This window comes from Silurus meridionalis, chromosome 25, assembly GCF_014805685.1.
Source record: "Silurus meridionalis isolate SWU-2019-XX chromosome 25, ASM1480568v1, whole genome shotgun sequence".
In the NCBI taxonomy this organism is placed as follows: Eukaryota; Metazoa; Chordata; class Actinopteri; order Siluriformes; family Siluridae; genus Silurus; species Silurus meridionalis.
Window position 1 is genome coordinate 4,337,626 of NC_060908.1, and position 23,443 is coordinate 4,361,068.

Sequence of the window (23,443 nt, forward strand, 5' to 3'; positions counted from 1 at the left end):
CTGGTAAAAAGGATGAAGTGCAGAAATGTCCGCTAGTGGAGGCTGCAGTGGAGTTTGTTTCAGAGGAAAGTCTACAGGTTTTTGCTATACACCTTTAATAGGTAGAAAACAAAAGAACCCAGAGAAAACCCACACAACCCCAGGGGGAACATGAGTTAAAACAGTCTAAAGCTGAATACTGGAATTGTGTAAATAAAACAACTTAATGGTTAAAATAGTGAAGATTGATTTTGTGTGATTTTTTTTTTTATTACGTTTTTTAAAGATTAATTCTATTGCAGGTTTGACATTTGAATAATTCACATCCATGTGTATCAAATTCCAACCTCTGGATCAACCCTTAGCCATAGAGTGTCTACAAAACGACAAGTATCCATTGCAGACTGGAAGACAATTTTCCAAAATGTGTTTTCTCTGTGAGAAAACTAGCTAAGGCAAAACTAATCAACTATTATGTATGTGTTGTGTGTGTGTGTGTGTGTGTGTGTGTGTGTGTGTGTGTGTGTGTGTGTGTGTTCTTAATGGCACTGGCTGTATGTTTTGGGGTTGTATGTCCTGCTGCGGAATAAACGTGGGGAGCCAATCAGAGGTGATGATATTGCATGATGGATAAGTATCTGCTTGCATTTCTCAGCATTAAGGACACCATTAATCCTGACCAAATTCTAAATCTACAAAACTTCTGCACGTGTCCAAAGTGTGCAAAAGTAAGGATTGAAAATCAAAGGGTGGTCACACCAAGTACTGATTTGATTTCTGTATATTTACTTTTCATTTTGTTCATTTATAAAATATAAATAATACACCCTTTTTTTTTAAAAGCAATCCTACCTTACAGCATTATTTTCACAACTGCCTAAAATTTATGCACAGTACTACATATGTAAACATAAATAAATATGACTTTATATAGATATAAAGATATATCTATTTATTTAATATATATATAATTTAATGTGTCCACTGGGATCGTTAGATTAAAAAAAAATTTATAAAAGAAGTTTATATACAGTACTTTTCTCCAAAGATCAAAATTAGGTTGAATGTACTTCCACTACAGTCCACTAGAGGCCGCCAACACCCACTCACCGCCCCCCACCCGGGCGACAATTCAACAAAAGAAGAAGAACGTATGCGGAAGTGATGACGTTGTCGATCGCTGTATTGGTGCTGAATGGATACAGACTGGTTACATTTATGACACTTTAAAGTTGTTTGTTTGGCGTGAAAGCGGATGATGGGGTTTCGGTAAATCCTGCTGCTCTGTGACAGCTCCTCGGAGTTCCCGATATTAACACCAGAAGGTGGAAGTCGCAAGCTACTATTAGCTAAACAATGCTATTCTGTATCCAGTGCTTTAGCTAGCCTCGGGCACAGTTAGCTAGTTAGCTAACTCTTTAAATAGGCCACAGAATTGAGGAAGAGGGGTGCACAAACTTTTAGACTTTCCCCCCAACAAAGGTAATGGATGACAAGTACAGCAGTAATGTCATTTCAGGTGGAAAACTGGGCCGAGTCGAAGTGCCTAATGCCAGGTAAGCTACCGGCTAATGCTAACCAGGCTGGGCGATATGATCTAAAGATCAGTACCTCGATATTTTTCATTAAACATATATAAACGCGATATCGTGATTATTATTAGTGGGCAGTTTGAAGCTAAATGATGTATGTTTAAAACCTTTATTCCATAGTATGCAATTGTCAGTTATTTTTACTTCTTATCCTTATTTATTTTATAATACCTAAAAGAATCATCAAATTATATGTTATCAATTATATGAATTTATTAGGATTTTTTAGAATTTATCTTCTTTTCCTTAGTACATCTTTGTTTCTGACTATCTGTGTGTGTGTGTGTGTATGTAATATATATATTACACAGAACCCTGTAATGTTTTGTCTTGTTTTATTAATTATTATTATTAATGAATTTATGATCAAAATATATTCAGTGTTAATGGAAACTATTTGAACCTAAATGTTTAGCAATTACTGAAAAACTTTTGAATTTCCTTGATTTTGCCATTTCATGTCTTGTTCCATCTTTTATTATTATTCTATTGTTTTATTTTCTTGATTTATTTTTCTTGATTTATTTGTTTTTTCCCCAGATTGACCAGATACATTCTGTTGCTCTTCTTCACCAAGCTGTTAAAGGCTCTAGGAATTTTTGAGTCGTACGACCTCCTCAAAGTCGTACATATCGTGCAGTTCCTCTTCATACTTAAATTTGGGTAAGCGGATCTACAACTCGTCATTTTAACTACACTGGTATTCTATCCTTCATGTTGCTGTGTACTTTATTACATGCTGTACCACACCGATGGTAGCCACATCTGAAGAATCCTCCACAATCATGTGCCTCAAACTCTGTGGTAACAGTTTGGGAAAGAACCGCATGTAGGAAGAAACATTGTGACTTCTAAATTTTACACAATTTACAAAGAATGTATGTGTAAAAATGCAGATTGATGTAAGGGGTGTTGTGTGGGTGTTATTTGTTGTGTGTGTGATTTTTTTTTTTTTTTTTTTTTTTTTTTTCATTCTTCTTTTTTTCTTTTACCAACACAGATGTGCGGTGATTTTACTTTTCTTTCAAAAGCCGTTCTCATCAGGAAAAATCGTCACCAAAAGACAGGTACATAATGAGAAGGGGGAAAAGGTTTATGTGTTTTAAATGTCAGATGCTTCTGCTTCAATGCAGATCAACTGCTTTTCTTTCAGTGGATCAAAATTTTCAAGCATGCCGTGATCAGCTGTGTGATCTCGCTCTTGGGATTTTTTGGCCTGACGCTCTGTGGGCCGTTAAGGTAAACCCCACCAGATGCTGCTCAGTATTATGTATGTATGTATGTATGTATTAGGGATGGTTTGATACCATCATTTTGACTTTATGATACCAGAATATAATACCTAGGAATCAATATTTAAATCAATACCATAAGTTATGAATAACCAGCTCTAAAAGATAAATGAATGGAAAACAACCCACAGGGAACATAGGTTTTCGATGTTGGGGAGGGAAAAAATATATATATAATACAATATAACAATACAATGAAAATATATTCAAAGATTCGTATCTTTTTAGTGAAAACAAAATACCAGGATTATAGGCTACATTTTGACTTTAAATAACATTTGGGTAATTTGGGAAGCACTGTCACCTACAGGTGAATTTTGGAACAGCAGCGTATGAAATACCGAATACAGCTAAATTATGATATGGTACCGTTTAAATCATAATATATACTGGTATTTTTCCAGTACTGGTATACCACACATTCCTAGTATGTATGTATGTATCTAACTATATATTATATTATCTATCTTGAGTATCTCGCAAGCCAAGAGAACTAAACCTAGATTTTCTTACAGGACGCTGCTGCTGTTTGAGCACAACGATGTGGTGATCATCGCTTTCCTCACCGTCCTCTTCACCACCTCAGACGGAGGCCCTTCTAAGGTAACACATACACTTACATATCTCTTGCACAAAAGTCTATAATAGCACCACTGACACTAGTGCCAACTGTAAGGTTTATATTACTTCATATGTTCTTGCTTCCATAGCAAAGCACTTAAAGGGTTTTTTTCAGGTTAGGTAGATATCAGTGTAGGCTTCAGTGTCAGCATCTCATTCTTCTGTTGTTTATCATTCAACGATCCTATAACAGTACACGTCCCAAGTCTTATCTTCCTTACTGATACCTAGATTACTTACTGATGTGTGTGTGTGTGTGTGTGTGTGTGTGTGTGTGTGTGTGTGTGTGTGTATATATATATATATATATATATATATATATATATATATATATATATATATATATAACATTTTTTTTTTTTTTTCCTCTATATTTTTTTTTTCTCTCTCTCAACTGAGTGATAGGATAAATGTCATAGTCATAGCTCGATTTTATACTACTAAGACTAATTTCCTGTGAGCAGTTTGTTACATAACAGAACTGCTGTATTTATTGATTTTTTTTATTTTTAAATTTAGACGAGAGGTGCTGCGTTCTTCATCATCGCAGTGATCTGTCTTTTGCTCTTCGATAACGATGACCTCATGGCAAAGATGGCCGAGCACCGTATCCTTTTTGGACAAGTTCGATTTTATGCCTCAAGTCATTTCTCTCCACTGAGTGTCCCTTGACCGTTTGACTCGCAGCCGAGGGACACCATGACAGCGCTCTCACCCATGCCTTATACACAGGAATTTCATTTCTAGGTGTCGCGGATCATAAAGTAAGTAATACTCGTCGTATATGTGTCAGGTCTGGACAAGCAGAGACTGAATATTATATATTTTTATTTTTTGTGTGTGTCTGTCTTCAGGGAGGAGTTGTACTGTTAGTCCTGGCGCTGTGTATGAAGGTGGCGTTCCACACGCATTCCAGAAAGCTGTCACTGGAAATCGGTGGAGCGAAGCGCCTGTACACTCTGTCCAATTTGGTCGCTTCTGTGCTGCTGCTGCCCTGGGTGTTTGTGCTCTCTGCTACCACAGAGGTTTGTTGCTGATATTAAAGTGTGTGGGATTTGCTCAACGGGTACAGAATGGAAATTATAAAAGTTGAAGTCATATATAATATGATTTAAAGTATGTTTATAGTGGATTTTAGGAATACCAAGGAACGGTTGGCAATAACAGGTTAATCAACGATTAGTTGATTTTTTGATCGTTAATAGTTTTTAAATGGATACTGAATAAAAAAAACAAACAGAACTCAATGTGAAAAGGTTATATACAAAAATAAAAAAAAAAAACAGAACTGAAAATATTCTCAATGAAACCAATGAGTGTATTAATTATCTTAATAAATATTAAGAAAAAATAAAAGATGTGCATTCAAACCGAAACTAAAACTCAAAATAAATAAAAACAGTTGCAGCAACATTTTTGAAAATTACACTTCAAAAACAGCTTGTGGTGTCAGTGATTCGCCTCTAGAAGCCACTCTCGTACTGCCACAGACAACCCAGAAAAACTATCTCTTCGGATTTCCAGCAGGTGCTGATCAATTGGCAAAATCGTTCGATCTCTATATAGTAGTACCAGCGTGCTTACAGAATTCTCATATATGACTGGTCAGAAGGTGTTGACTTTATTATTTTATAATTAATACTTACTTACTTACTTTATTTCCAGAGCAAGGTGGAGTCATGGTCCAGCCTGATCTTGCCTTTTGCCATGATTGTCTTCTCTGTGATGATCCTTGACTTCTATGTGGAATCTATCTGCATGATGAAGCTTGAGGCCCCACGTTGCGCCCGCTATGGCTCATACTTCCTGTTTTTAAGTGGCCTGTTTCTGGCCAACTTCTGGACCCACCCGCTGACAGATCAGCTGCGGACCATGAGGATGCCTGGCCAGCAATCCAGCACTGAACATGTGCTGTCCGGAGGAGTGCTGGTCAGCGCCTGCTTCTTTCTCATGTGTGAGTTACATGCCTTACACTCACGATTTCAGCATCTGCTTGAGGAATTGTGTTGGGAGGAAATGGAGTAACGGTGGGGAAAAGGACAAGATGTTGTTTCTGTGTAGTTCTGGGTGTTCTCTTTGTGTCTGCCTGGGTTTCCATCAGGTTCTCTGGTTTCCTCTGACCCCCCAAAAGCATGTTGAAAAAAGCAAGTTGAAAAGTGGATCATTTGTTGGTCAAAGGTGAATTAGAAAACACTAGCAAGAAATTATCCATTGTTTGATTGGGTTAGTATTAAATCAGTAGAAAAACGTGGAAAGTGATGCACATTGTCTGCTGCTTTGTATTGATATTTAAATTGTTTACACGATGTATCAGGAAATGAGGTCACAACTAGAGGTCGTTGAATACCGATCGCAAGGGTATATTGCACTTGCCGCTAAATGATTAATCAGCTGATTTTAAAAAATAGATTCTGGATTTAAAAAACAAACATAACACTCCATAAAAAATTGTACTGAACGTTATTACAAAAATGAAAAGGAAAAAAAGACACTTCATAATATCAGCACATAATCAGCATGTGGTGTCAGTGATTCGGCTCTAGAGGCCGCTCTTGTGCTGTATAATGCAACCTGGAAAAACTACCGGTATGTATTTTTGGCAATCGCTGATAGTTCCAACAATTGTGCCAATTAATTGGCAAAAACAATAAATCGGATAGACCTCTAGTCACAACCAAAACACATATAGAGTGCACATACTATTTGTGCATTTATGTTTGTAATAAAAACTGGTCTGGATTTGGATTGTTTGCTGGAAAAGCAACATTACAAGCCATCAATGCAAACTAGTTAAAGAAGCGATAGAAGGACACTTTTTCTCTTGTCGTTTGTCACTCCAGCTCAGACGTTTTTCCCGAACCTGACCTATGCCTTACGTTTCTGCTTTGCACATATCTGTTTTGCAGCTGACAGCATCTTGTCCTCCCCCTCAAAGAAAGGGCAGAAGGGAACGCTGGTGGGATATTCGCCCGAAGGAACGCCTCTGTATAACCTTATGGGCGACGCTCTGCAGCACAGCTCTCAGTCTCTCCCTCGCTTCATCAAAGACTCGCTCAAGCAGATCCTGGAGGAGTATGATTCCAGACAGATCTTCTACTTCCTGTGCCTTAACTTGGTGAGGGGTTTAATCATGAACCAGTCTCTGCTATACAACAGCTTTGTATTCCTGTGCTGAGAAAAGACCTCATACCCAGTAGTTTATTTATTAGGAAATAAATTTTTTTTTGCATGGTTTCCAACGGCCCATTTCCAAAATTTCCCATTTACGTTTGTTAACAACAAAAGGCATAAGTGCATTTACTAACAGCAGAGATTTACCAGTATACAATACAAACCACCGTCCATTCTCCATACAAACCTTTATTATATTCTCCAACATTATAAACACACAGATCGCTCAAAAAAAAAAAAAACAGCGGCTGCACAGTGCCGTCTCACATTTAGTCCACATGTGGAAAGAAAAGAAAAAAAAAACAGTAACTAAGTTTCTGAAAACTTATGACCATCAGGCTGAAGTAATCCGCACAAACACACAAAGCAAAGTGTCCGAAAAAACTTACGTCCGCGATGCCGAGGGGGAGATAAGCCGAGAGAGAGAGAGAGAGAAAGAGAGAGTTTGTGAATGGAAAAATAGGGAAATTGAAAAATACCGCGACCAGCGGCACGGCGCGAAGCCGGAAAAAAAACCCGGAAGATCCATAACCGAACACGAAACCAAAAGCGAGGGACAGAAAAGTCTCAAACGTGAACGGCCGAAGGCGTGGCAGGTGCTTTCGGCCGCTTTCTCTGAAGCTCCGGCTTCAACTCCTTACCGAGAGAGCCATGCTCCTTACCCTGCTCGCGTGCGCGCAGGGTAAGGAGCACGGCTCTCTGGGTAAGGAGCGACGCGCACGCGCTCGGTAAGGAGTTGAAGCCGGGAGCGCCGCGCTCCCGTTCATCGCATAACATTTAACAAAAGAAAATGCATATGTGCACTTACTAACAGCAGAGATTCACCAGTATACAATACAACACCTGTAGTATCTGTAAGGTTTGATTTTTCCGCCACTTCCGCGAGTTCTTCTGCGGCTGCACAGAGATAACCGACGTTAAATGGCAAATTTTTTCCCCTTGTGCTCGAGATATTAGGGTTCGGCGATCGACATAACCGATAAAAAATGCTTAGAAAAAGCGATAATTTGGCGGTTCCACTTCAAAAGGTCGACTTAATAGGGTTGTCGAGATAACCGAGGTCGAGATAACCGGGTTCCACTGTAAACAGATTGTATGTATTACTAAAATACACTCACTAAAAACAACAGTGGCTATTAGTTGCTTCCTAGCATTTTTAATAGTCACGTAAAAAAGACACTGGAATGTCTTTATATACTATAAACAGTATTAACATTTCTGACATCGTATTGTTTCCATTTTTATTTTTAGGCCTTCACATTTGTGGAGCTTTTCTATGGCGTATGGACCAACAGCCTCGGGCTGATCTCAGACGGCTTCCACATGCTATTCGACTGCTCCGCGTTGGTCCTCGGACTCTTCGCCGCTCTCATGACCAGATGGAAAGCGACAAGAATATACTCTTATGGGTGTGTGCGAATGTTTTTTCTCTCTAAATTGTCTGAACGGTTTTGTCTCTCAAACTATGAGGTATTTAAAAATAAAAATGCAACAGATTTATGATTGAATTTGTATTATTTATTTTTTTGATAGGTATGGCCGTGTTGAGATCCTCTCAGGGTTCGTTAACGGATTGTTCCTTATGGTCATAGCCTTTTTTGTGTTTGTGGAGTCACTTTCCAGGCTAATCGACCCTCCTAACATCAACACCGTCATGCTAGCGGCAAGTGGTTTTTATTATTATTATTATTATTATTATTTTGTAAAAGTGGTTGCACCAGGATGTCTACTCAAAAATGAAAGTGCCTTTATTTCTTAAATAATTGTCATCACTTAAGTTAATTGGCAAAATGAGGGAAATAATTATTCATAAGGGTTTTGCAGTTATAAAATTGAATAATTTTATAAAAGTTGCACCCCCTGCTGTGTATAGGGATACATTATTTATTTAGTTCTTCTCTCCTCTCTTTACAGCCAGTGTCAGTGGGTGGCCTGATTGTTAACCTTTTGGGCATCTGCGCTTTTAGCCACGCCCACTCCCACGGGGCCTCGAAGAGCACCTGCTCGGGTCACGAGCATGGTCATTCACACCATGGTCATGCGCACGGAGACCACGGACACGGAGGTCACGGGCACAGCCACGGAGGTCACGGTCACTCTCACGGCCATGGGCACTCCCACGGCGGTGGAGGAAGTGGCATGAACACTAACATGAGAGGTAGCTGTGTATGATGCTCGGTTATGCATAGTCTTTTTATAAGGGAACTATACTTGTATTAATTGTGATTGGTGCCTGTGGTTTTAGGAGTCTTCCTGCACGTGCTGGCTGACACGCTAGGCAGCATCGGAGTCATCATATCAACAGTTCTGATAAATCAGTTCGGCTGGCTGATAGCAGACCCCATATGCTCTTTGTTCATTGCCGTACTGATCTTCCTCAGCGTCATCCCCCTGCTGAAGGACTCTTGCGAAGTTCTTTTGCTGAGAACGCCACCTGAAAACGAGAAGGAGCTCAACTTTGCCCTCGAAAAGGTAGTAATTGTGGAGAAGCTCAAGTCATAAAATAAAAATGTAGATTAGAATACATTTAAATGTAGGCAGCACTGTTGGATGTAGCATGAGTTCTCCCTTTTTTCTTCATTTCCAAAGTTCTTGATGATAGAAAATAATCTTCTAAAGCTCATTTAATTTTCTTTTCAGATCCAAAAAATCGAAGGCGTCTTGTCTTACCGTGACCCGCACTTCTGGAGGCATTCTGCTAACGTCCTTGCCGGCACCATTCACCTACAAATCGTATCCGATGTTGTGGAGCAGAGAATTATTCAGCAGGTCTGATCAAATCTTTCCTTTGAACTGCATTTGCTTCAGTACTCTGGAGGATAGAAAAAACTGTCGACTTACATTGTCAAATATATGAAAAGTGTTGATGTTGATTTCTGTTTATTTTGATCAGGTGACTACGGTGCTGAAAGATGCAGGTGTGAATAATCTGACTCTCCAAGTGGAGAAGGAAGCTTATTTCCAGCACATGTCAGGTCTCAGCACAGGATTCCATGAGGTCCTGGCAATGACGCAGCGGATGGAGACGATGAAATATTATAAAGATGGCACATGTATTATGTAAAAATATACTAATAGATGTAAATGTTTTTTTTTTTTTTCTTCCTTGTAAATAAAACTTTTAAGAAAAACTCGGTTATTTTCAGAAAATAAGTAAATTTCTCATTAAAACATTTATTGCACTTGAAGAGGAGTGTAAAAGGGGCCTGAAGTAAAAGAGTTTAGTTTCAAGCTATTTACTCAATGGATTTAATGAAATTATTACACTTGAATAGAAGCCTGATGTAAAAGTCAGATTCGAGTCTGTAGTTTATTCCATGTACTCAATGGACAGTTTAATATAATCCTGAAGCAGGTTGAGAACAGGTTTCACAAGCACGATTGTCCTTCCTTTGTAACTAAAAGTAGATATATGAAGGTAATTTATGAAACATGGCTTTATAAATAAACAGGGATGAGGGAAGGTCTCTCGTTCTACTGAGAAAAGGTCAGGCGATTTGTCTCTAGGAAGTGTGGACAAGCAATAAATTCATTACTGTTATAAACCTGAGTGTTCACTAATGAACATCATTAAGAGGTCCAGCTTGAATGTGAGATACATTCCGATAGTGATGAAAGGAATGGATTAATGGCACAGGTTTTTCTGCAGAACACTGGAACCAGCACTATTAGACCAGAGTTATCCTTGTAAATCTGTCCACTCAGTAGCCATCTTGAAAATACTCTTTAATATTATAGGTCCTATCTTTCTTATAGATGTATCTATCTATCATATATCTTACTAATAGACTGTCTAAAAACCAGTCCCAGATTGAAGGTTTGAAAATATCATTAATTGCTTAAAATACATATTTAATACATATGATGGTATGAAAAGGTTTCCAGGCTACTGGTACCGTTCTGACCATGTGCGTTACCACATTGTGATTTCATCATGGACACCAAGTTAGAACATGGAGCAAAAGGAGTTTTGAGTGGCACAAGAGCGGAAGAACATCAACAAAAGATGACGAGAGATCAGGAAGACCTCCAACGTGCTCAACCCCCCGAAAATGTTGAAACCATTCGGCAACTTGTGCATGATGATCGTCAGAGAACAATCCACGCAAGTGCGATTGCGTGGATTGTTCTCTGACGATCATCATCGTCTCCACCGTACCCATCCTACTCTCCAGATTTGACTCCTGCAGGCTTTGCCCTCCTTCTAAAAATGAAGAACTGTAGGTTCTGAATGTAGAACATGTCTATGTGGGCTTTCTCTGGGTTTATCTCACCAGATCAATGATGTAAAATTATTGATAAAGTTAGATAAATAGACACTAAAGGGCATCTGCCAAATGCTATAAAGGTGTATGTTTTTTTGTGATTTCTTTATTAATATTACACACACACACACACACACACACACACACACACCTCCCACCATGGGAAAAAAAGATTTAATTCAAAAGTCTACGCCTTCTCAGAGTCACGTGTCCACTGGGTCGCCTTAGAAACGCATTGTTATCACGTGCAGCTACACCAATCAGAGTCGAGAGATTTTGAGAGCGCAGCGAATCACGTTCGAAAGAGCGACAATTTAAACCGGAGGGCGGAGTGAACTATTCAAACCAGTCTGTGGTACAGATCGAGAAGTGGAACCAGTTTTTGAAATGGCGCTGCGTGTCACAAGAGTAAGTTTTTTTAAAAAGCATCTTTTTTTTTTAAATGTTTGTGATCCTAAAAGCCATCAAACGCAACTCGGATGCGCGTGCACGCTTTTGTTTTTGATCTTTAATTCTTGTTCTACTTTCAATCGTGCTCATGTGTTTTGTGCATTTCCGGTTTGTTTGATCTCTGATCAAGTCGCTTTTATATTCGGGTAAAACTGGACTCAACCTTGCATTTAATTTTATTTTTATTTTAACAGAGCACTCGCCTGCCCAGCAGTGAGAACCAGAACCAGAACCCCGTTGGTGGAAAAGCTCTCAATGCGAGTAAGCCTGTGCTGAGGCCCAGGGCCGCGCTGGGGGAAATCGGCAATGCGGTGCTCCCTCGGCAGCCTCTAAGAAAGAAGGTGAGTTTCTTTTTATTTGTATAATTTTTTTTTATTATTATTTTTTTTTTAAAGAATTAAGACTGCTTTTCCCACTTACTCAATTCCTCGTATGCACAAAACAACGCCTTTCATCCTGGGAGAAAATAAGACTCCACACTGCACCACCATATCAAACCCTCTACCCTTTCTGGTTGATTTGGGTTTCCTCAAATTTGCCCCCTTGTCCTTTTTTATTTATTTATTTTTTTTTTTAAATTTCCCATCTCTCTCACCCTATAAAGGTGTTGGTCAATTTAGAAGCTTTACTCCCAAGTTGATTTCATATTTTACCATAAATTCCTATTCTGAAGATCTTTTAGTCCTGATCCCACATGTAGGAAAGACCTCTTTACTTATTCAATGCACTTGAAGATCATGCTGTGTGCTGTAAGGGGTTTGTATCCACACCATCCAATCATCTGTTTTGCTGTGGGTTTTTTTTTTTTTTTGGAAGATTTCACTGCCATGAGAATGTAATCCATCTCTTTTAACATGTGACTCTCTTAAATTGCTTATAATTTACTGGGCAGTCATTAAAGTGTATTGGTCTAAAAAGCTTTTCTTTCTCCAGAAGGAAAGGACCAGAGTAATGAAGTGGGTTTTGTGTTCTGGAACAGATTTTTGGTTTTTCATGGTTAAAGCACTGTATAATGCAAAGTTCATGCAGCTACCTGGTTGAGTATATTTGTAGTCTGTATGAATGGCTGATTTTTGGTTTTCTTAATTCAGGATGTGAAGGCTGCACCTGTGGTGATTGAAGAGAAGAAGGTTCCTGAGCCGGTTCAACAGCCAAAGCAGGAGCCAAAGCAGTTGCCCAAAGTGGAAAATGAGGTTTGGTTCTTTTCCTTTCATTTGGAATGTCAATTTATCTGGATGTTAACATGCTTTTGGCTTGCTAAAGCTGTTTATTTACTTTTTTTTTTTTTTTTTAATTTAGATCTATTCAGAGCCTTCCTCTCCTGTGCCCATGGAAACATCTGGCTGTGCTCCAGATGAGCTGTGCCAGGCTTTCTCTGATGTGCTTCTCAACATCAAAGATGTTGATGCTGACGACTATGACAATCCCATGCTCTGCAGTGAATACGTAAAGGACATCTACAAATATCTCCGGCAACTTGAGGTTGGTCTGGTTTCTTTAGGTTCTGCATCTGGTGTGTGCGTGCGTGTGCCTAACTTGCGTTTTTATCCAATTGTTTTCTCCAAGGCTGATCAGGCTGTCAGGCCAAGGTATCTGGAAGGAAGGGAAATCACTGGGAACATGCGTGCCATCCTTATCGATTGGCTTGTCCAGGTCCAAATAAAGTTTCGACTGCTGCAGGAGACCATGTACATGACAGTTGCGATTATCGACCGCTTTCTTCAGGTAGGTGGCGTCACCTGAACGACCTCATCTAATAAGTGGTGGTTGAGGGCTTTGTGTTAAAGCGGTCTCTCGTTCACAGGATCATCCTGTTCCGAAAAAGCAGCTCCAGTTAGTCGGTGTAACTGCCATGTTTATTGCCTCCAAATATGAGGAAATGTACCCTCCTGAGATCGCAGACTTTGCCTTTGTGACGGACCGCGCCTACACCACTGCTCAGATCCGTGAAATGGAGATGAACATCCTGAGAGTTCTGAATTTCAACTTTGGTAAACCTCTACCCTCCAGTTCCTCCGCAGGGCCTCGAAAATCGGAGAGGTACGCACGGATTGGTGGCTCTAGAGTTCAATGTGTAATGTAGTGCTTGTTTTTGTGGAATATTGGTCCATTTTGTAAATCGATCTTCAATGTTTTTACAGGTTACCGCAGAGCAGCACACTTTGGCGAAGTACTTTGTGGAGCTTACCATGGTGGACTATGACATGGTCCACTTTGCTCCCTCTCAGGTTGCTAGTGCTGCCTTTGCCCTCATGCTGAAAGTCTTCAATTGTGGTGCATGGGTAAGGGTTGTTTCTGTGGTGTGTGAAATAATTTTCAAGAAATGAATTGCTTGGAGTTTTCATACCTTCTTGGCTCTCTCCAGACCCCCACACTGCAGTATTACATGGGCTATACTGAGGACTGCCTGATCCCTGTGATGCAGCACATTGCCAAAAATGTGGTCAAAGTCAATGAAGGACTCTCGAAGCACCTGGTATGAAATATTTTCAATAATGTCTTCTGTAATATCTGTAGCAAGATGACTGACTTTGTCTCTTTGTAGGCGGTCAAGAACAAGTACTCCAGCCAGAAACAAATGAGGATTGCATCCATCTCGCAGCTCAAGTCTTCGATGATGAAGGAACTGGCCAAGCAAGTCTCTTAGTGAGATTGGAACAGACTTTAGCACTGTGTGCTGATTTTGTAAAAATTGTAACTTAATGGCATGCTTTTACTTTTTAAATTTTACTTTTTAAATGTTTGGTTTTTTTTGGGAGGGGGTGGGCATGTGTTATGGTTGCATTTGGCCAGGATGCTTTATTCTACACTGCCAATGTCTTGGTAATTGTAACCTGTTTGTGTGTTTAGAGATGTGCAATCTTGTACTTTTTTTTTTTTTTTTTTTTTTTAATTTTACAATAAACATTTTAATTGTTACTTGTTTCTTTATATATTTATTTGCTATAAGCTTGCTGGGTAACTGATTTGGTTCCTGACGTGCCTCAATATAGGGGGGAAAAAGCAATGTTACTCTATGGTGAAAATTAGAGCTGAACCTTTGACCCAATTCAAGATCTAAAGTGAGTTAACTTGTTTACTAGCACATATGGGCACTAGTGTATGTATCATTTGAGCTGTAAATTCAATTTGTAAATTTTTTTTTTTTAAATTGTGTAATTGCTCAGGATGAGATTTCTTTTTGATTCTGGAACCTCTCAAGACCTCTTCTGTAGCCTTTGAGTTCTTGCTTCTGGCTTGTCTTTGAAATGAATTTAGCTAATCAATTAGACTGCACTGGTTTCCCCGAGTTATAAAGTTCTTGGGGTTTGCATGCATTTTTGCCTGTTGGAGGATCTTAAAACGGGATGATTTGAATTTGTAGGAAGGCATTGCAACCTGCGAAGCCAAAAATCAACTTATCCGTTAGGCAGAACATTTTCCAATGCAGAAAGTTGTCCCAGGAAGCTGCCTGTTAAAGTGCTACAAGACTGACCTTTATTGCTGCATCACAAAACCATAGACTAGCATGGATTTGTCTTTTGGTTGTTAATTTAGAATATATTTTTATATAATATTTTAATTGATTAAATACCACATTTCATTTTAGAACAAATCCATTGGTGATCTAATCCAGGTGTGAGTGGGTATAATTATCATGCTTGTGGTAGGTTTTCATTTTTTGATATTTTTATTTAATCTTCAGTAACTTTATAATCATTAGCATCTCTGTGGTATAAATGGATATTTACCTTTCCAATAATTGAGTCTTAGCCAAAAACTTTATTCGCATTAACAACTGTTGTATGGTTCTTTTGCTAATTTATATGGAACGTCCAACAGAGGGCGCTCTAATACCAGTTTATCCTTGAATATTAGCTAGTCCTTGTTTTTGCTTAAAATAAAACTCAATTACCGACTAGTTTCAGTGAAAGTCAATCTGACTAGCATTACAAATATTATACACTAAATAGATTTCAAGATAAATCAGTTGTTAAAATGACAAAGGAAACCAAAACTCTGCATCAATTATCAAGTAGTTCAGTTCTTTATATAAGTGAATAAATGTTTTTTCTTTTTTTTTTACATTACAACCTTGTTCAACTTCGAAATCTGAACTAAATAACCCCTATTGTGTTTAACTGGATTTCTCTGGTTAATTTGATGTGCTCCATTTCCCTCCCAGTGCACTTTACTTGATGTATCACACTGTCCCATTGTTCTTAACCTTGCTGCTATATTTGTTTGTGTGGCATAAACCAGGCCTCGGCTGTAACCCCTTAACCTTGTTTGTAACTTTATTTATACACGTAGCATAAAGCAGACCTTTCTAACCCTGACTCTTTAGGCAACGGTCACAGTGCGCAGTCTATACGTCCCGCACGTGAAAGACCTGGGCTTCTGTTTTAGCGTTTACTATTTTAAGGAGATGGCCAGATGTAGCACCAGAAAGAAATGTATGAGCTGTAAAAGTCCTGCTAGTTCTTCAAACTAAATAGTCAACGATTGGTTTCATATAACCTGAACAATTTGTAAAGTATGCACTAGAAACCTAAGTGCTTTATATGGTAACAAAAAGCTTTTTAGCTTTAATTAATGATGACAGTCTGAACATATTGAGTTTATCAGTGAATTTAATTTCTTCGTGTAAACTATTGTCACAATAATTAACGTTAAATATAATTATCAACCTCTAAACCAACTCTGGCCTGGTGTTTACACTTGTGGACATAATTGAAGGTGCTTCTTCAAGCTGAAAAGTCACTCCAAAACCCTTATCAGTAAATGATGCTTTTTAGTTGTAATATAAACCATAATCCTGATTAATTATTATTATTATCATTGTTATTATTATTATTATTATTATTTCTGTAATTCCAAGATGGCTGTCAGTGACCCAAAGGCAACAAAAGGAAAATCATAAATATGATTATTTATACATGGACATTATCGGTCAATTTCAAAACTAGCTACGCATAAAATTAGCTTGCCCTAAAACCATCTGTTTACACAATTTCAAATTACCAGATTACTTAGAATATTTATTATAAACTTTATGATTTATTGTTCTTATTTGTTTAAAAGTTTTACTTTTTTAAAAGTTTTGTTCAACCATTTGAATAAAGTAAACTATGAGCAGGGTTGGGAAAAGTTACATCAAAATGTATTTTAAAATGAAATACTAAATACATTACTTTTAAGTGTATCAAAATAAACTACAAAATACAGCAGCCGCACCATGTTTCAAAATAAACTACTGTATTTATGTATTTTAAAACATACTAAAAAATACTTTTAAAAGTGAGCATGAAATTTCTGTACAAACCTTCCATCAATTGGCCTGTTTGATCTGTTCATCATGACACTGACTCAGTTAATTAAGTAAACAATGTTTTATTTTGTTTTATTATTATTATTATTAGTAGTAGTAGCAATTTTACAAGTCTTACTATAATTGTATGCAATAACTTGTAAAAATCATATAAATACATTAGAATTCACACAATTAATTCACATTTTGAGAAATCAAAACATATATATATATATATATATATATATATATATATATATATATATACATATATACATATATCCTTTTCAATAATATATTTACAGTTTAGTTAATACATTGAATCAGTTCACACTGTAATCCACAGAAAACCTTTTTTTTTCTTTTTCTCATGATGCACAATTGATTTTGTGCAGGTTTACTGTTCATTATTCTGCTCCACTCAATTCAAGAATGCATGCTTCTTGTAATGGGTGGGGCTTTCTGTATCTCCACACCAGGCAGCAGTGATAATGAAGTTTGGTTCCTGTGAATGACCTGAACTGTTGAGAGTCTCTTTAATTCTTTCAGGCTGAGGTCACCACTGGCCACTGAGATCATCTTACGCTGTCAGTGCTTTCCAGAAGGGGAAGTGCAAGCTGTGGTTCTGTTGTATAGATGGCTATTGCCTGTTATAATGCTAATGTTGTTGGTGACTTACAGACTGTAAGGTGTTTATGTTAGTAGTAACATTGCTGTTCCATGCTGCTTGACTATAAGTGAAGTAAACAAGCAAAAATGATGTTAAAGTTTAATGTGATATGAAATTACAGGGCCAATTTAATCATCTAGGCCCCTAATTAAGATATTATACTGTGAAAACATCAGAGGGGTTCTTTAAAATCATGTCTGTACTATTAAAATTATAAACAATATGTCTATACAGTAAGTCATATTCAAATTCCCTTGCAATGGACCATACAATTTCTTAGCTCTTGACATGCCTTTAGGTTACATTCTCTATCTATTTACTGTCAGAAAAAATATATGGTCCTAAGCAAAACATTTTGAGTACAGCTTCCTACTTTCATCTTGCATAGTTAATGTTTTTCCAGCCGTTTTTGAAAGACACGTCGACAAACCTTTCCCTAAAATGTTCTATGCCATGCCGACTGCTGAGAATTCCTAGTTTAGCAGTGTAATTTGTTGAATTAATTAATCTTGTAACACAATGTAACTTGTGTCATGTCAGTTAAATATAAGACAGTGAATATCTGCATATATTAGCTGGCTAACTTATCTTGCCGCTGGCTATTTACTAATTTGTTATCTCTTATCCTGTTTTTTTATGCAAATAAGGTATTTTCCTGCTTTTTTTTGTTATTAGCTACATTAAGTAAGGTGATCCCTCTGTCATTTGTTATATAAGCCAATCTTGTGCTTATTTTTGTCCATTACAACTCAACCAGTCTACTGTGTAGCTAGTTGCATTAGCTGGTTTAACTTAGCTAAGGTAGCCACTAGGCTGTTGGTTAGCTACAGCAACTGTGATTTGTAGCTAAACTGCTTTTGTGTTTATTTTATGTCAATTTTATTTCACGTTTGCCACAGTAAAAGCACCGCTAGTCCTAATGAAATTGTACTAAATTATCTTGCTAATCGCTAGCTAGTTACTATATTATGAGCTACTCATTAGTTAGCTGATTTTGTGCTCACCCATGCATTATTGTTTGTACTGAAAACCCCTTAAACAACGAGTTTAGTCTTTTATATTTCTAAGAGTTAGCTTTCAAGAATTTACTGACTGCAAAAAAGGAAACATTCCTGATAGCTGGTTTATATATTAAACTCCCTGACATGTAATCGTATCATTTGCACTCTGCCAATATTACTGCTCTCGGCCTTTTTACAAGCGTACTTGTGAACAGAGTCAAGCCACAGTTAAAGCCTTATTAGTCGAGAATCTCTCCAGAACATGTGTTCCTGAGTTTGTTCAAATTGCCCTACACCATGCATCCACATGGTGCTAAGGAGAGAAGCTGGCAGCCAGAGAGCACCTTCCTGCTGCCTGGAGCCCCACGCAAAAATAAACACAGAGGCCTTCGTTTTCAGAATTTATAGATTTTCAAATAAATGCTCAATACGCTTACTGAACTTTACAGACCTCTGCTGCTCAATGGCACATGAAGGAAAGAAAGGGCGCTATTGTACCCCAGCGTTTAGTTTCACCAGGTGTGAACACGAGAAGATTGTAGAAGTTAATCAGTTTCATGCCTGAGAGAAATAAAATCCGAAACTACCTGGATACAAAGTATGGCATCAGCTCGGGTTTTCAGTTTAATAACTATAGGTGTTATTCTTATTAGGGGTGAAAGTGTACATGCACCCTGTTATTATTCTCGGTACTGTTATTATTTGTTCACTGCAATAAAAGACTATGTAACTCAGTGGACATTTTAAATGTTATAGTAAGTAATACATCAATACCAAAGTGAATATGAGTACAAGTACACTGATATTAAAATAAGAAAACCTCTTAGTATTAATCAGTGAGGGACATCATAGCGAATTCTAGCTCTTGCTATAGCTGGTTGCTATAGTGTATTGCTAGCATTTAACTCCAAATGTATGTATTATTTTGAGGTGTTAAACAGTATTTATTATTCAAAAGTGTTCAGTGCTCGCCGTAGTGAAGTGCCCTCACGGGCATCATTTACTTTGCAGGCTCTCTTTTTCTTGCTATAGGCTTAAAATAATTTTGTCTACTTTTAATGACCACACATAGTGATACTTCTCTGCGCACTACTAACCACACTTGCACACTAGATTAAATATATTGTTATATCGATATACTAATTATTAGATGATCCTGTAGACCTTCTTTATGATATTTTCTCTGAGCGGTTTGCAATCTGATTTGCTTTGTTTTCATTGTCATTATTAATTGCGGATATGCCCAAATCAATTGCTGTTTATTAGTGTGGCAACACACACCAGGCTACAACAGATAGTACCATATATTGTCTGAAGTAAGAGCTCTAGTATTGGAGCTTTTTTATGACAATGAGTAAGTAAGCATAGTTTTGGGCCAATATCCGATATCTAAATTGATGTATAACTAGTTACAGTAATTAATATACAGTCTTTTTAAGGTATTTTCTCATGGATACTGTGAGTTTAAAAATTGTCTTGAAGTATTCTTTACTCTACAGAATGTCTTTGTTTAATTCTTTTTTATCATATCTCATAAAATATACCTGTGTGCAGGACTAAAAGTACATTTACGCATTGTAAATCGGCTGTCAGGGTCTTGTTGTAATCCAGGTGGTGTTCAGGTCTTGAAGATGTGATGTCATACAATAAGATGACATCTGTTTTAGCCATAAAGTATTAAAAGAAAAAAAGAAAAGAACAAAACCTGTATGTTTGTGATGACAAGTGCTTCATGAACTACAGCAGGATGGCTGTTTGATTGGTTGAATGATCAACACTCATCCATTAATGATATTCAGTGCATTCAGGAGTCAAATGACTGGGACACATATGCCAGTGATGAGCTCAAATTACATAATTTATTGCATCACTGCTGTATATTTACAGCTCAATATTAGAGCCAGACAGTTGCCACATTGTGGGGTATATCTACTTTGTATTCACCATTGGTTTTGGCATTCATATGATATCAATTAAGAGAAGGAACCAGATCTGGAGATGAGCACAAATCCAATTCAAATATATCCCATTAACTTCATTTTCGACAAGCCTTCGTTTCCCAAAGCTTGTGCGCATGCAGAAACAGTGTGTATTGATTTGACGGTAGTTTCCACCAAGCTTATCCTAATGCACTTATGGAGAAGGTCCCAGTCTGAACAGCTGCCCAGGTCACAATCTGCAGTATGCAAGGCTCCTAAATTATTCACGAAGTCTCCCCCCTCCCCCTGCCAGACCTCCATTAATGATGTCACCCAGCCCCATGGAGCCAGACTATTTCCCACGGGATTTCAGGATGAAGACTGGGCACTGATTCCCGCTACAGTCCACTCCATTTCTGTAGTAATACAGAGCTATGTGAGTTCTAAAATACAGTCGCATGTAGCAAAGTGTCCTGAAGGAGCACTTACACGGAAATACGTACGGTTAATAATGTAGAAATGATGACACAGAGGCCTGTGAGATTAAATTAGAGATTAAATTAGAGCAAATGATTTTGCTTACTGTTCCCCAGTAAATTATTCATTATATACATTTGTATTGTAGGTCCATAGAGCTTTTAAATTCCCGTCACAGAGCAACTTCACAGAGATCCCATGGGCAAGCCAGAGATGAATGAGTGGCAAGGAAAAACCTCCTGAGAAGACATGAGGAAGAAAGCTTGAGAGACCAAACCTTACCAGAGCGATTATGGTGTGGATGAGTAAATACAGTACAGTACGCTGTGAAACGATGAACAGGATGTTCATCGCGATAAGCAGATAAGTATGTGACCTGGGATGAACATTAGACAGTATTTCTTTTACAGCAGCCATTTTTTTGTAACGATATTTCAACTGTAAAAAGCAGGAACGCTCAAATTCTTCTATCATTTTAATGCATGATGTGGTATTAAATAGTTTCGAGACTAGTTTTGTTTACAAGAAAGTACTTTATTTATCTACGTTTACATACTATCACCTTTAAAATAGTCCCCTTGCGCAGCAGAACAGCGCGCCCATCCTTCCTGCCACTTCTGGAACATGTCCTGGAAGATATTGAAGAAAAATTGGACGGTTTATAGTTGAGTTTACTTACCACCCTATTAATTGTAAATGAATTGAAAATTGTCCAATGAAAGAGGACAGGATCATCGAAGTACAATACTGAAGAAACATTTTTTAATGTTTTAATGGGTCGAAGACCATCCTGACAAACTCATAGTTTTAAATTGTATTCTCCTTCACACTGTCTTGATGTTCTTCCAAATACCAACAACCGATATTAATCATTTTACTTATTTCTCATGAAAAATGAATCCCCAAAGTGTTCCTGCAGAGCAGGTCATTTTACCCACTGCTGTGGAAAATTAGCATACCAACACTTTTGAAAAATTCCACAAAAAAAGCTGGCCAAGTTCCCTCACTAGCTGGAAATATTTTTGTTGTATATTCAGTATATTTAAATTATTATCATTGAAAAGCCACTTGGAAATCCTCGAAGCCTTCAGAATAATATGCTTTTATGAGTTTTTGACTTATTCTGTTTAAGGAGTGGATTTTGGCAATTGAGCATATTGTTTATTATAAATTCTAATAAACTCATTGAACTCAAAGCAGAGCGATTGTGACCTAAATATAACATGACGACATATGCAAGCGTGTGTTTGTTCAAATTGTGGGTTCATGTTTTAATGGATTCTGAATGACACCAGCAGTGATATTAATTTTAACGACCGGATACGGTAACACGCTAACTCAATACTAGGAAATGATAATTACATTGATTTTCGACTCAAGTGCACGTGAACGCTCCCATTCAGTTAAGCGGTGAACACAAGGGCAAGCCCTGATGTGTGTCACAGAAAATTGAGTCAAATCGTGTGTGTGTGTGTGTGTGTGTGTGTGTGTGTGTGTGTGTGTGTGTGTGTGTTATCTGGCTCAAATTGTAGCTTTTAGAAACTTAAATGGTGTTCATGCATTCATTCTGTAGGGTGGTTAATAGTTTTATCAAAATATTTCCAGTTTATAAGTGTACCTCTTATATTTGATTTATTTTTTAAACAACTGATTTTATGAGCAAAGATAATATTGAGCAGAATTGTTTCTTCCTGTAAACCCAGATTTTTTACCTTGGTATTAAGAATAATCCATATTTTACATAAACAACCAATTTACATTATATATTGCATTATATAGGATCAGGTATACATTTCTAAACAGCTTTATAGGCTTTTTGTTTTACAAATTTCTGTGTGAGTTCCCAAACTCTACACTATGTCTACTTCATATTTCTATTTTAATAATCCATCTCTGTTTTTATTGTAAATTCTAGTTTATTTGATTTCACTGCATTTTGTATTTTTTTTTTTGCCATTGTATGTCAAAATCCAGGCACAAAAAGCATTCCACTGCATGTTGTATCAAATAAAAATGAGTGTGAATTATGTTTTTTTTGTTTCCTTACCCTCACAAAATGACATCTAACGAACTTTGTGCTAATAGAGTAAAGATGGCATCTGGGATTCTCCCAAGAGGAAACAGTAAGAACGTGTTAAAAAGATTACTGAAACAGCACTGGAAAAGCAGAGCATTTGGAGAAGCTGTCTAATGTTTCAAATTTAATCTAAAAAAAATTTAATAAAATAATTTGTTATTGTATATAGTACAAAAAACAATTGAGTGTAGCAACTCTCAGAAACAAACCACATTTAAAAACTCTCGCTGCATTGCGCCACCCTGGCTGCCTATGCCTCCACCTGTAAAGGTCGGTCGGTCTGTCTGTCTGTCTGTCTGTCTGTCTGTCTGTCTGTCTGTCTATCTATCTATCTATCTATCTATCTATCTATCTATCTATCTATCTATCTATCTATCTATCTATCTATCTATCTATCTATCTATCTATCTATCTATCTATCTATCTATCTAATTGTACAGCAAAAAATATAGATTCATTGTTAATTCCAAACCCAAACCGTTCAAGGGGGAAATGCACACTTTTTTACTCCTTTAATCTGCTGAATTACTTCGCACCATCTTAAATTAAATGCAATAAAAGAGTTAATAAAAGAGCCAGCAAGAATACAGATACTTTTTCTGTTAGAAACTACATGATTGTTATATTAATAGAAGCACT

General features: G+C 37.4%; 2 protein-coding genes across 2 annotated transcripts; both read left to right on the forward strand.

Annotated features, from left to right (window-relative positions):
- Window positions 1–1,126: 1,126 nt before the first annotated feature.
- slc30a5 (solute carrier family 30 member 5) lies at window positions 1,127–9,786 on the forward strand. Its single transcript, XM_046839846.1, has 16 exons — window positions 1,127–1,535; window positions 2,112–2,234; window positions 2,572–2,638; window positions 2,725–2,810; window positions 3,379–3,466; window positions 4,004–4,091; window positions 4,172–4,248; window positions 4,339–4,509; window positions 5,150–5,438; window positions 6,391–6,599; window positions 7,907–8,064; window positions 8,189–8,318; window positions 8,570–8,813; window positions 8,901–9,127; window positions 9,296–9,424; window positions 9,549–9,786. The coding sequence occupies exons 1-16, from the start codon at window positions 1,465–1,467 to the stop codon at window positions 9,717–9,719; spliced, it is 2,328 nt and encodes a 775-aa protein (XP_046695802.1). The 5' UTR covers window positions 1,127–1,464; the 3' UTR covers window positions 9,720–9,786.
- Window positions 9,787–11,245: 1,459 nt separating this feature from the next.
- ccnb1 (cyclin B1) lies at window positions 11,246–14,289 on the forward strand. Its single transcript, XM_046839201.1, is given in 10 exon segments — window positions 11,246–11,328; window positions 11,565–11,711; window positions 12,462–12,563; window positions 12,670–12,852; window positions 12,937–13,095; window positions 13,175–13,373; window positions 13,376–13,410; window positions 13,512–13,652; window positions 13,736–13,846; window positions 13,916–14,289. Coding segments are annotated over 10 exon segments (1,200 nt in total). The 5' UTR covers window positions 11,246–11,307; the 3' UTR covers window positions 14,018–14,289.
- The last annotated feature ends 9,154 nt before the right edge of the window (window positions 14,290–23,443 follow it).